Source organism: Pygocentrus nattereri, chromosome 3 (assembly GCF_015220715.1).
Source record: "Pygocentrus nattereri isolate fPygNat1 chromosome 3, fPygNat1.pri, whole genome shotgun sequence".
Taxonomy (NCBI): Eukaryota; Metazoa; Chordata; class Actinopteri; order Characiformes; family Serrasalmidae; genus Pygocentrus; species Pygocentrus nattereri.
In genome coordinates this window covers 48,805,366-48,818,481 of record NC_051213.1, presented here as the reverse complement: position 1 = coordinate 48,818,481, position 13,116 = coordinate 48,805,366, and the positions used below count along the sequence as shown (strand labels likewise).

General features: G+C 43.0%; 1 protein-coding gene across 2 annotated transcripts; it reads right to left on the bottom strand.

Moving 5' to 3' along the window:
- Positions 1–3,087: 3,087 nt before the first annotated feature.
- On the bottom strand, positions 3,088–13,116 carry zgc:174888 (uncharacterized protein LOC558116 homolog). Of its 2 annotated transcripts, none has more exons than XM_017714556.2 (5): positions 12,741–13,116; positions 12,355–12,467; positions 10,527–10,604; positions 7,900–8,037; positions 3,088–4,219 (listed from the first exon to the last, which is right to left on the bottom strand). In XM_017714556.2, exons 1-5 carry the CDS (start codon positions 12,751–12,753, stop codon positions 3,806–3,808), a joined length of 756 nt encoding a protein of 251 aa, XP_017570045.1. In that variant the 5' UTR covers positions 12,754–13,116; the 3' UTR covers positions 3,088–3,805. The 2 variants fall into 2 exon arrangements, with proteins under 2 accessions (XP_017570045.1, XP_017570044.1); XM_017714555.2 differs by having other exon boundaries at positions 7,900–8,040; positions 12,741–13,115.

Below are 13,116 nucleotides of genomic sequence, written 5' to 3'. Positions count from 1 at the left end.
GCAAACAAATGACAGAGCAAAACAACAGAAAAAAATCTTGTAACACTCCAGTCCGCAGAGCGCTTTAAAGAACCGTCACTGTTCCCAGAAAGCTGATTCTGAGGCGTTTTCTCTGGAGAGAAATGAGAACGGCTTTTAAAAACACAGAAACGTGGAACGTTACAGCGACGCATGCAGAACTCGTGAGGATAAATGGTGCAGTTATAGAGCTGCAGCCAGAGATGGGACAGATTCACTTCCTATCATGATATCCCTGACCAAAACGGTCAATATTACTGCAGCACGTCAACATTACATTTCACGTCATACAACAATATTACATTTCACGTCAAACTACTCTGAATGACTTTGTTTATAGTCGAACCGTTTGAACCACCACCGATGTACGTCGTCTTTAAAAAGCACTAAAACAAACTACATTCATTTCAACACAGCTACTTAATTATTAACCCCTTAAAAATCCAGACGTATTACATTCCAAAACGTATTATTCAGTAACAACAGGACTTCAGTGTAAACTGGCTGGGCTATTCTTAGGTTTCCTGCTGGAAACTTGGCCATTTAAGGGGTTAAAAAGACAGCTAGAGGATGAGGATGACCAGCAACAAGATGGACAGACAAAAATGTAAAGAAATCAGAAGACAGGTGGTTCCGGAGAAGCACTATCCATCTAGTCGGAGCAGACTTGACGGCGCTAATAATAATTACGTTTATATATTAGGATTAAAATAGAATTTATTTACAATATTAAATACTACACAATACTACAACTTAAATAAATATGAAATGTTTACTTGGTCCTATTTTAACTGCTTGGCTAGATGATGCAACCATTTAAATGGGGCCACTACCACTGGGATACTGTGAGTTCAACGTGCAGTGATGCCACAGCCATCCGTAATCAGGAGTTCTAGATAGCATAATTGTCCTCTCTCTCTCTCTTGCTCTCTCTCTCTCTCGCTCTTTCTAGGTGGGTAAGCATGCTGACCTCCAATGACTTTGTCTTGATGGAAATAATGCTAGCCTTCACCCTTCTAGCATTGTGTGATAGACTGAGATCCAGCTAGCAGGTGAAATCAGCCACAACCAACCAAAAAAAATTTGCAATAATTTGAAAGCCTTAAATATTAAAATTAAACTACTTGCCTCCAATTTTTAAAAATGCTTTTAAATTAAAACGGTCCCATCTTTGGCTGCAGCATGTAGTGTTAGCTACTATCTTAATAAACTCTGTGATATAGATTTTTGAAATAACGTGGAGAAATTGGCCAAATAACTTCATTCTGTGGAAGACTGGACGGCCGATCCAAAAGCTTTTCGCCACCCCTCAGGTTTCCCTCAGTGTTAGCCTGGTAGCTATAACAGATTATATGACACAGGTCCGGACAGTTTAGCAAGAGCTAAATGCTATTGTTCTGATGTTGAAGCCGAAAACCTGACTGAAACGTGCTCCATCTGAGCAGGCGCGCTTACACATGCTGCTTATTTGCGCTGGATTTAAAGACCAGGGGTTAAACTGGAACCTGGAATTTGGAACGGCGAAGCCAGGGATTCACAAATTAGGTACCTGGGTCGCCAAAAAGGGAGTAACAATCCTGCAAATGACTTATTATGATAAGATGAATAAGGAGTGCCTGAAGGCGAACCTTGGGTTAATAAACTATACTATTATATATACAGCATTCAACATATTGCCGCTGTCGGATTATCTCCATTTTGCCGTTTTTCAGTTTTTTATACGTATTGAAAATGCCTGTTGGCCTTTATATCGTGTGTAAGTTTCATGATGAATGGCCCAAGAGAAATGGACCAAAATGACTTGGAGAGACGTCTGGTTCCATTGACTTACATTAAAATGACAGTATGTTTTTCCCCTCCCCTGTAAAGCTATGCTTTGTTCCGTCAGCGGCGATACACCACTACAAAATGTGAGTTCAGAATGGAACTGTGATCCAGTCGGACTGGATTCTTAGCAGCAGAGAAACACTAAAGAAAAACTGTTCTTTACAATGCCCTGGTTTAATGCTAGCCATGAGCTAACATGTTAGGCCCAAGCTAATGTACTAGCTACGAACTCTTTCTGGGCTTTTCTGCAAAGGGACTGAAGCATCAGCCAACTAGCTACTTGGCTTGGCTGGTCAGTATCGAAGTTATGATACCTGTGATTTACCTTTACTTCAGATATCAGAATGTCAGAATCAGATTAGCTAGCCCTAAGTTAGCCAAACGTTGGCCCGCACCACACACAAATGAACCCAGCTAGCTTGTTGTGTTTAGCAGGTTAGGCTAAGTCTAAGTCAGCTAGTTCCAGCTTCAAGTCAGCCTACATTATGCACATACCAAGCCAAATAGCTGGCTTTGGTATCTCAGAAGATCAACCTCTTTAGCTGTTTAAGTTAGCTACAGTGCAGCTCTGAGGTGAGCTAGCTGTTTAAGCTAACTGATACATGTTTTTTCGCCTCTTACTTTACAGAATCACCAAATCACCACCTATCTAATTCCAGCTTAACCCCTGGGCAAGGCATTCTAACATTTCACGAGAAACAAGCTTTCAAAACAACACCTATTTAAAATCGGAGACACTGCATGGGATACAGTCAGGCGCTGAGGCAACCTATTAGCTTTTTTCGGTCAAGACATCTAAGCAGGCTAATGCTAACTCTGAATTTCCACAGCCTAACTACACTCCCCGGCCACTTGATTAGGTGCTAGTTAAAGGTTGGACCCCCTTTTGCATTCAGAACTGCCTTAATTCTTCATGGTAGACGTTCAACAAGGTGTTGGAAACGTTCCTCAGAGATTCTGGTTGGTTATTTGAGTTCCTGTTGTCTTTCTATCATCTGGAACCAGTCTGCCCGTTCTCCTCTGACCTCTCACACCAACAAGGCATTTTCGTCCACACAACTGACCGCTCACTGGATATTTCCTCTTTTTCGGACCGTTCTCTGTAAATCCTGGAGATGGTTGAACGAAAAATCCCAGTAGATCAGCAGTTTCTGAAATACTCAGACCAGCCCGTCTGGTACCAACAACCACGCCACGTTCAAAGCACCTTAAATCCCCTTTCTTCCCCATTCTGATGCTCGGCCTGCACTTCAGCAAGTCGTCTTGACCACCTCTACATGCCTAAATGCGTTGAGCTTGATTAGCTATTTGTGTTAACAAGCAACTGAACAGTACCTAATACCTAATAAAGTGTCTGTGAGTGTATAACGAAAAGCTACGAGAGCCGAGGGAGTGTTTTGTGCTTTTAGCTCGATTTGCCTGACTACATCATTGGAAATACTTCTGAAATGTTTGCCGGGGGCAATTTTTACATTTACGGCCGGTCAAATCAGCAATTTGTGTGGTTTCAGGTCATACGACGCCTTGAATTCTATGATGTAGTAATGTTAAAACCACCTTCCTATCATTCTTACATTCAGTTACACAGCATGTTTCATTGGTCGCTTCTCAGTTTTTAACTTCACCGACTGCCCTTAAATGTAAGATCGTAAGCCGTGTTTTTTTTCCTATTATAATTGCAAAATTTGCATCCAACAAACATCAACGTGCTTCCACCGATGCAGTGCCTCCGAAAGCTTTAAGAGTGATTATTTTTTACATAGAAAAAGCACAAAAACAGTAATGATAGGTTTAACACAACATCCAACGAGCACCACGCACGGCTCCTTCATTGCCTATGAATTCCTCCCAGACTGTTTGCTGTAGCAAGCTTGCTGCAGTAACCGAACGTCTTGGCTAATTAGCCAGGATTCCTCGGTATTACATTCATAACGAAGCTCCGCGACCTCCTTCTTCCTCATTAGAGCTCTCTCACAACCACGTCCGTGATGATCCTCAGGAAAGAAAGCATACAGAGGAGGAGGCCCGGAGACGGGGCTAACCCATAGTACCCGTTAGTTGGGACCACTGTGATCCATCTTTTTCCTCTTTCTCCTTTCATGTATGACAGGTCCTCAACTGTCCTTTCACCCGGAACATTCCATTCTTCCTCCTTTCCTGTTCCTCCTTCCAGGCTCCCTTCCTCCTTCTTCTCCTCCTCCTCCTCCTCCTCTTCCTCTGCAGGAAAATGAGAATGAAAGATGCAGGCATTTTCCCCCGTAGGGCAGTTCAGCTCCAGCCATTTGGAGAGGAGCGAAGAAGTTAAGGTGAGGAGCGCTCCAGGGGAGGAGTTAACAGACGGGAAAACGGAGGGATCCGGAGTTTCCTGGAAACTCTGTTTACACAAGGATAAAAGGGAGACGTTAACACAGAGCTTACTGTCAGGAATCCAGAGCTGTTAGAACAGACACAGTAACTTTTGTTCTAAATAAATAAATAAAACTCAGACTAAGACTCAGACTTGTCTTTACTCCAAATGTAGCCGAGTTTGGTCTCTGAAACTTTCTTCTTCAGTTTTAGCACGGGAGCAACAAAGCTAATGCTGCTAACAAACAATGGAGGCTTATACCTCTGCAATTAGCAACTCGGCATGCCTGCATTTTCATCATTATCACGCATTTACTCACAAAGTACAACTTATAATGAGGACTTTGGTTCACAGAAGCTACTTTGTCATTTCTAGTATTTACTCAGTACTTTATACTAGCTTCTGAATTATTCATAGCAGATACTGAATCATTCATAGTGGTCAATGAAGAATTAAGTTGCTACTGTACAATTTATAGTACTTAGGGTATAATTCATAATTCACGGTAGTTACTGAACAATTTTGGTACTTAATAATTTGTAGTAATTACTGAAATATTTAAATAACATTCTAAATGATTTATAGTGCAGGTTGAATAATTTCTAGTAGTTATTGAAAATTTTCTAGTAGTTACTGTGTACTCTTTTGTGTCTACTGAAATAATCGATAGGGAACGATTCTTAGTAGATGCTTAAAATAATTTATAGTAGAATATTTAATAGTAATATTGAGTAATTTGTAGTAGTTACTGTGTACTTTATACTACATAATATATTGAATATTAATATTGAATAATTTGAGCTATTTGAGTTACTCTGTACTCTATCTATTGAATAAATCATAATAGATACTGAACAATTCTTAGTAAGTACTGAATAATAGATATTGAATAATTCTTAGTAGATACTGAAATATTCTTAGTGGATATTGTACGATGTATAGCAGATATTGAATAAATCATAACAAATACTGAATAATTCTGATACTGATCAATTAATATATTAATGTGCAATAGATATTGAATAATGTACAGTAGATATTGAACAATTCTTAGTAGATACTGAAAAATCCTTAGTTGATATTGTACAATGTATAGCAGATATCAAACAAATCATAACAGATACTGAATTATTCTGAAACTGATTAATTAATATATTAATGTGTAATAGATATTGAATAATGTACAGTAGATATTGAATAATTTACAGCACAACTCATCATCATCATCGTTGACCGCTAGTTCAGACAGGTCCTAGGACGACCCCGGGGTCTTGTCCCGGTAGGCCGTGCCTGGAACACCCCCACCGCGAGGTGTCCAGGGGGCATCCGGATCAAATACCCGAACCACCTCAGCTGGCTCCTCTCAATGTGGAGGAGTAGCGGCTCTACTCTGAGCTCCTCCTGGATGACCGAGCTCCTCACTCTATCGCATAGCGTGTAGCCTGCCACCCGACGAAGAAAGCTCATTTCCGCCGCTTGTATTCGCGATCTCATTCTTTCGGTCATTACCCACAGCTCATGACCATAGGTGAGGGTTGGGATGTAGATCGACCGGTAAACAAAGAGCTTCGCCTTATGGCTACAGTCCAGTACAGTGACTGCATTACTGCTGCCGCCTGTCCCAGCCTGTGGCCGATCTCACGATCCCTCTTCCCGTCACTCTTGAACAAGACCCCGAGATACTTAAACTCTTCCACCTGGGGCAGGTCCTTTCCCCTTACCTGGAGTGGGTATGCCATCCTTTTCTGGGCCAAGACCATGGATTCAGACCTGGAGGTGCTGACCCGCACACCAACAGCTTCACACTCAGCTGCAAACCGCTCCAGCGAGCGCTGGAGGCATCCATGTGATTCCGCCAAAAGAACAACATCATCTGCAAATAGCAGAGACGCCACCCTCCGGCCTCCACACATAATGCCCTCCTGACCCCGGCTACGCCCGGACACTCTGTCCATGAATATCACAAACAGGAGTGGAGACAGAGCACAACCCTGGCGGAGTCCCATGCTAACACTGAAAGAGTCTGACTTAATGCCGAGTATACGGACACAGCTCTCACTCCGGGAGTACAGAGATTGGATAGCCCGGAGTAGTAGCCCCGGCACCCCATACTCCCAGAGGACCTCCCACAAGATATCTCGAGGAACACGGTCATAAGCCTTCTCCAAGTCCACAAAGCACACGTAGACTGGGTTGGCAAACTCCCATACCCCCTCAACAATCTGTGAGAGGGTGAAAAGCTGATCCATTGTTCCACGGCCGGGACGGAATCCACATTGTTCCTCCTCAATCTGAGGTTCAACTATCGGTTGTAGTCTCCTTTCCAGCACCTTTGCATAGACTTTCCCAGGGAGGCTGAGCAGTGTGATACCCTGATAATTGGCACACACCCTCCGGTCCCCCTTTTTAAAAATAGGGACCACCATCCCAGTCTGAGAGTCCAAGGGTACCAAGGGGTTCCAGAACCCTGCCCACTCGCTCCAAGAAGGCCGAATACTCTGACCTGTTGTTTTGTGCATAAGCACAGACAGCAGTCAAAGTTTTCCTCTCTGCGATTTTAATTCGCATTGAGGCGACCCTCTCGTCCACCGGGACAAACTCCAACTGCATGGTCACCAGCCGGGGACTTGTGAGTATCCCCACACCCGCCTGGCCCCTCTCACCCTGTGCAACCCCTGAGTAGGAGAGAGACCAACCCCTATCCAGGAGTTTGGTTCCAGAGCCGACACTGTGGGTGGAGGTGAGCCCAACTATATCTAGTTGGTACCTCTCAACCTCCTGCACAAGTTCCGGCTCCTCCCCCCTCCAGTGAGGTTACATTCCATGTACCAAGAGCTAGTTTCTGCTGCAGGGGCCTAGGCCACCAAGGGCCTCCCCGCAATCTCCCACTGCCAATATGGCACTGCACTGCTCCCCAATGCTGGACCTTGTGGGTGATGGGCCCACATGGCCTCCCCACGTTGCCTCTTCAGGCTGAGCCCGGCCGGATTACGTGGGCTGCCTGGCCACCAGGCGCTTGCCATGGAACACTACCCCCAGGCCTGGCTCCAGGGGTAGGTCCCAATGACCCTTTCCTGGGCAGGGTACACGATTTTTTGTGCACAATATGCATGGGTCTTCACTCCAGACCTGTTCGCCCTGGGAGACCCTACCAGGAGCATAATGCTCCCGACAACTTAGCTCTGAAGATCCCTAGACCACACAAGCCCTTCCGCCACAACAAGGCCCCGATCCAGGAAGATACATACAACTCATGAATACTTAATTTTAATTGAAACATTGATTCAAACCTTAATTCCCAGTAAAAAGATTCACAGATTGATTTCTAATAGATTTAGTTTAGGCAGGTATAGATTTCAGGGGTACACCTAATTCTACTAATTAATCAGTTGGGTCTCAAACAGCTGATCAGGTGTGCTTCTGTTCTGTTGGAAAGAGGACCTGCAGCCATTGATGACTGGACATCCCTTCAGACAGACTGTAAGTTTAGATAGGAATAGTATTTGATTATTCATTAAATTGGGTGAGTTGTGCCACAATAAGCAACAAGTGACTCTAAACCTTAAAGTACATGAAGATCTATACTGTCTACAGTGTTTCTCACTGCACTACTGCACATACCAACCTGTCCTCACTATGATGAATTATGAGCCAGATAACAACTGAAAGCCTCTCACTATGGAAGCAACAAAGGAATTCATGCATACCCATGCATCTTTTGAAATGTCATTAAGTTGCTGTATCAGTTCGGTGATGAAGCGGTGCTTGAGGTGAATTCTTTCAAGCTGCTGCACGAGCTGCATCCAGGAATGTGACAGGAGCGCAGCCTCGTTGAACACACAGCACTGCTGAGAGATACAGAGAACATGGATGAGCTGTAAGACTGCATTTGAATAGTTCATTATAAAGAAAACCAACGTTTCTTCACTGTATGTGTTCCTGGACATGGACTAAAGGGGCATTCTGGCCTAAAGCTAGAACTTAAGATGTTACTTGTTACGTTATGCAGTATTATGCAGCCACAAGTCTTCACAGTCCACAGTTTAATTCTGTTATTTCATGTTTTCACTCATCAGTGTTCTTTCACTACAATACCCAGGATGCACTACACAAACACACCACACAGTCAGAGGGAATCCCTGTGGTGCCAACAATTCTGACTCCTAGCAACTGAGCTGTAAGCTAGTAAACACAACCAAGCTAGCATTAGTATACGTTTTTACCTCAGTTATCAGACAAAGTTTACAACCCCTTTTCCAAAAAAAGTTGGTATGCTGTGCAAAATGTACATAAAAGCAAAATGCAGCAATGTGCAAATCATTTAAACCCTACATTTCATTGAAAATAATACAAAGACAACATATCAAATGTTAAAACTGATCAATTTTATTGTTTCTTGAAAAATATTTGCCCGTTTTGAAATTGATGCCAACAACATGTTCCAAAAAAGTCGGGACAGGGGCAACAAAAGGCTGGTAAAGTTGTGTTATGATTTAAAAAAAAACTGGTGGCTGATTGGCAACAGGTCAGGGTATAACATACACGACTGGATATAAATGAGCATCTCAGAGAGGCGGAGTCTTTCAGAAGTAAAGATGAGGAGGGGTTTGCCACTCTGTGAAAGACTCCACAATGAAATAGTGCAACAATTCAAGAATAAAGTTTCTCAACATAAAATAGCAAAGAACTTTTGCTCTTTATCGTCTACGGTACAGAATATCATTAAAAGACTAAGAGAATCTGGAGAAATCTCTGTCTGTGAGGGACGAGGCTGAACACCAGTATCTGCTGGCCGTGATCTTTGGGCCCTCAGGCAGCACTGCATTAAAAACAGACATGATTCTGTAGTGGAAATCACTGCATGGGCTCAGAAACACTTCTGAAAACCACTGTCTGTGAACACAGTTCATCACTGCATCCACAAACGCTGTTAAACTCTAAAACACAAAGAAGAACCCAAATATAAACAGGATCCAGAAACGCTGCCACCTTCTCTGGGCCTGAGCTCATTTAAAATGGACTGAGGGGAAGTGGAAAAGTGTCCGGCGGTCCGACGAATCAGCATTTGAAATTCTTTGTGGAAATCATGGACTCTGTGTCCTCTGGGCTGAAGACCACTCAGCTTGTTATCAGTGCAGTTCAAAAGCCAGTCTTCATGATGGTTTAGGGGGCATTAGTGCACATGGCATGGGTGACCAAGGCACCATTAATACTGAATGATATATACAGGTTTTGGGAACATGCTGCCATCCAGACGACGTCTTCTTCAGGGAAGGCCTTGATTATTTCAGCAAGACAGTATCAAACCACATTACAGCAGCATTGTTCCATGTTAAAAGAGTCTGGGTGCTAAACTGATCTGCCTGCAGTCCAGATCTGAGGCCACGGTTAACATTTGGTGCGTTATGAAATGAAAAATATGACAAAGGAGACTCTGAACTGTTGAGCAGCCAAAACCTACATCAAGCAAGAACGACAAAGCATTTCACTGTCAGAGCTACAGCAGCGTCTCCTCAGTTCCCAAACGCTTACAGAGTGCTGTTAAAGAAGTGGTGATGAAGCACAGCGGTAAACAGGCCCTCGTCCCAACTTTTTGGGACCATGTTGTTGGCATCAAAATCAAAACGGGCATCTATTTTTCAAACAACATTAACATTTATCAGTTTTAACATTTGATTTCTTATCTTTGTAGTATTTTCAATGAATTATAGGGTTTAAATAATTTGCACATCATGTTATTTATTTGCATTCTGCACAGCGTCCCCACTTATTTGGAAATGGGGTTGTAAAAGAAAAGGCGACTCGTTCTTTATTCAGCACAAAATGAGCTTTAGCTTTGTTTAAGCTTGTTGTCTTCCTCGTCTGTTGTTATTCTCTCCACTGTAACGATGACTTGAAAGCAGTTACACAGCCACAGCACAAAATAATCAAGCCTTCAAGATACATCAGAAGGCGGTTTTTCTGGCCTTTAACCCCTTAAATGGCCAATGTCCATTTGCAGACCCCCAGTTTTATTACACACTTCTAAGACCCAAGAATAGCTCCACCAGATTCCATTCACGTCACTGGAGTTAATGAATAATAAGCCTTAGCATGTGTAAAAGTCAGGAATTTTAAGGGGTTATATCAGCAGTTGTCAGAACTACTGGTCACCGCTGCAGGATGTGATTAAGCAATGTTTACAACAGTTGTAGTGATAATTACTCTCTTTATTTTTCCCAGACGGCCCATTCAAGCCTAGTCTTGAAGTCAACTGTGTGACAAATTGTGATGCATCACTGGAAAACTTCGCCGTGCTGACTGAAGCTGAGTCACAGATGGAATTTTTTCTTACCGTGGGGCTTTGGTCGTGACACTGTGTGCTGGGACTGTAATGGCGAGGCACGACGTAATCTTTCGGGAACACCTGTGGCTGCAAGCAGCGGTTAACAGGAACATACTGTTATCACAGCACTTTAAAGCAGTGGCTCTGGTGGTTCTGACTTAAAAATGTAAAGGGGAATTTGTGCGTAAACAAATGGTTAAGATGTAAAAGAGGTAATCCAGAGTGGTTTGGTGTGAAACGCTCTGTTCTAGGGAAACGTGCAGAGTCAGAACTGTTTACAGTGGCGGTGATAGGAACCAGACATCCACCTCTAAAAGATTAGATTAATTAAGAGACCCTTATTAGTCCCACAACAGGGAAATTTCACCTCCGCATTTAATGCATCCGTGAACCACATACACACACTGGGGGGCAGAGAGCACACTTGCCTGGAGTGGTGGGCAGCCCAGTCCACAGCACCAGGGGATCAATTGGGGGTTAGGTGTCTTGGTCAAGGACACCTCAGTCATGTCCCGTCAGCTCTGGGGATCGAACCGGCGACCTTCCAGTCACAGGGCCGGTTCCCTAACCTCCAGCCCACGACCGCCCCGACAAAATCTCCCTCACAGAAAGTTCCTACATCACCGGCCACTTTATTAGGTACCCCTTGCTAGTAAAAGGTTGGACCCCCTTTTTCCTTCAGAACTGATTTAATTCTTCATGGCAGACTTTCAACAAGGTGTTTGGTTGGTTATTCCTATTCCTATTCCCGTTCTGATGCTCGGTCTGCACTTCAGCAAGTTGTCTTGACCACCTCTACATGCCTAAATGCAGTGGGTTGCGGCCGTGTGATTGGCTGATTAGCTATTTGTGTTAACAACTGAACCTAATAAAGTGGTCGGTGAGTGTGTGTGTATATATATATATATACACACACACACACACACACACACACACACACACTCATATAATGTATATAAGATATACATGCAGGGTCTAAAGTTCTCTACAATGAACCATTTTCAACAAACCACTCTGAATGACTTTGCTTACATCTCAACTACTGAACTACGCAGAACATTTGAACAAATGGTGGATTTATATATATATATATATATATATATATATATATATATATATATGTATATCGCTGCTGTTGGAACGAAACCTTGTATCTCCAAAATAGCAACTTTACAGGAGAGAGAAAAAACCTACTTTAGTTTTAATGTAAGTCAATGGAACCAGACGTTTTTCCAAGTCATTTTGGGCCGTTTATTCTGGTCCATTCATCATGAAATTTACACACAATGTAAAGAACAACAGGCTTTTTAAAATTATGTCCAAAACTGAAAAATGTCAAAAATGGAGATCCAAGGTTTTGTTCTGACAGCAGTGATATATATACACACAAACACACGCATATATGGGCCAGGCAATTTATTGACTTCTATTTAAAATACATTTAAAACACAACACAATATAGTTCAGAGGTAGAAATGCATCAAAAATATAAAATAAAACATACAAAATAATGGCTGGGTGAATAATTATGTCATAAGCTTTTCATTTCAAGGAAATCAATTTTTTAAAAGTTCAATAAATGCATGATTTTTCTAAGCCAATAAGTAATCATGAAATAACTGTAATCTCAATACTGCCCAAAATAATTGTGACTATGGTGTTTGCCTTAATCTCATAATCAAGCAGCCCTAATATGAATATATATATATATATTCATAAGATTCAGAGGACCAACATATTGCTATGCATGCTCATAACGTCAGAACCACTGCTTTACATGACAAATCAAGTAAACAAATCAACAAATGAACAAATCTTCAAAAACTTATTCACTTACAAATCCAGTGTTGTTCTCATTGCTGATGTTGTTCTGTAAATTTCGGACAGTCCCTTTGTCCAGATCTTTACAGCCACTTCCCCGGACTGTAAATATTGACAGCAGCAGTAATACTGGGGGAAAAAACCCAAAAAAACAGGAATGATGTTTAATTCAAATCCGTCTTCCGTTCCACCTTAAACGGTGCAGCAGTTACGCGCTGGGCTCCTGCACACTGAGCAACTGCGCGGCTCCGTTTAAGGTGGAACGGGAAATTCGAATGAGAAGCTGTCGAGAAACTGCGCAGTTCAAACTCCACCTAGTGCCGGTTTACCGAGCAGGTCTCCGCTTCTCAGAAGCAGCGAAAAGACGGCGGTTAAAGGCGGTTTGTGGACGGTATACGGTACCTGTGGGTGTCATGCTTCTACCGGCCCATGTGGGTTATGTTATGCCCCATGTTCCTCTCTGTCTGTCGCCTCCACGGTGCCGGGGCACAGCTGGTTACCAGCACGCTCAAAGCCCCCCTCTGTCTCCGGAATTCCCAGGTTGTTGACCCTCTGGTACTTTCCAAAGCGCCTTTCAGATGTCCCCACGTCCCTCTTTCTTTCGTTTTCCCTTTCCTTTCACTCACTCCCCCTTTTTTCACCCCCTACTCAAAGCTAGCCCCCTGTGCTCTCTCTCTCTCTCTCTCTCTCTCTCTCTGCCTCTGCCTCTCAGCTAGGCTAACCACCTAGATCAGCTTTCAGCCTGAAAGTGAAAGTCCCTGCTAACTCAAGCCTCTAA

What these genes read in the sequence shown, in the direction of transcription:
- zgc:174888 (XM_017714555.2), bottom strand. An exon ending in ATGAGAACAACACTGGATTT is followed by an intron (nt 10,605 to 12,354) that starts GTAAGTGAATAA and finishes CGCTGCTTGCAG; the next exon opens with CCACAGGTGTTCCCGAAAGA. An exon ending in GTCACGACCAAAGCCCCACG is followed by an intron (nt 8,041 to 10,526) that starts GTAAGAAAAAAT and finishes TGTATCTCTCAG; the next exon opens with CAGTGCTGTGTGTTCAACGA.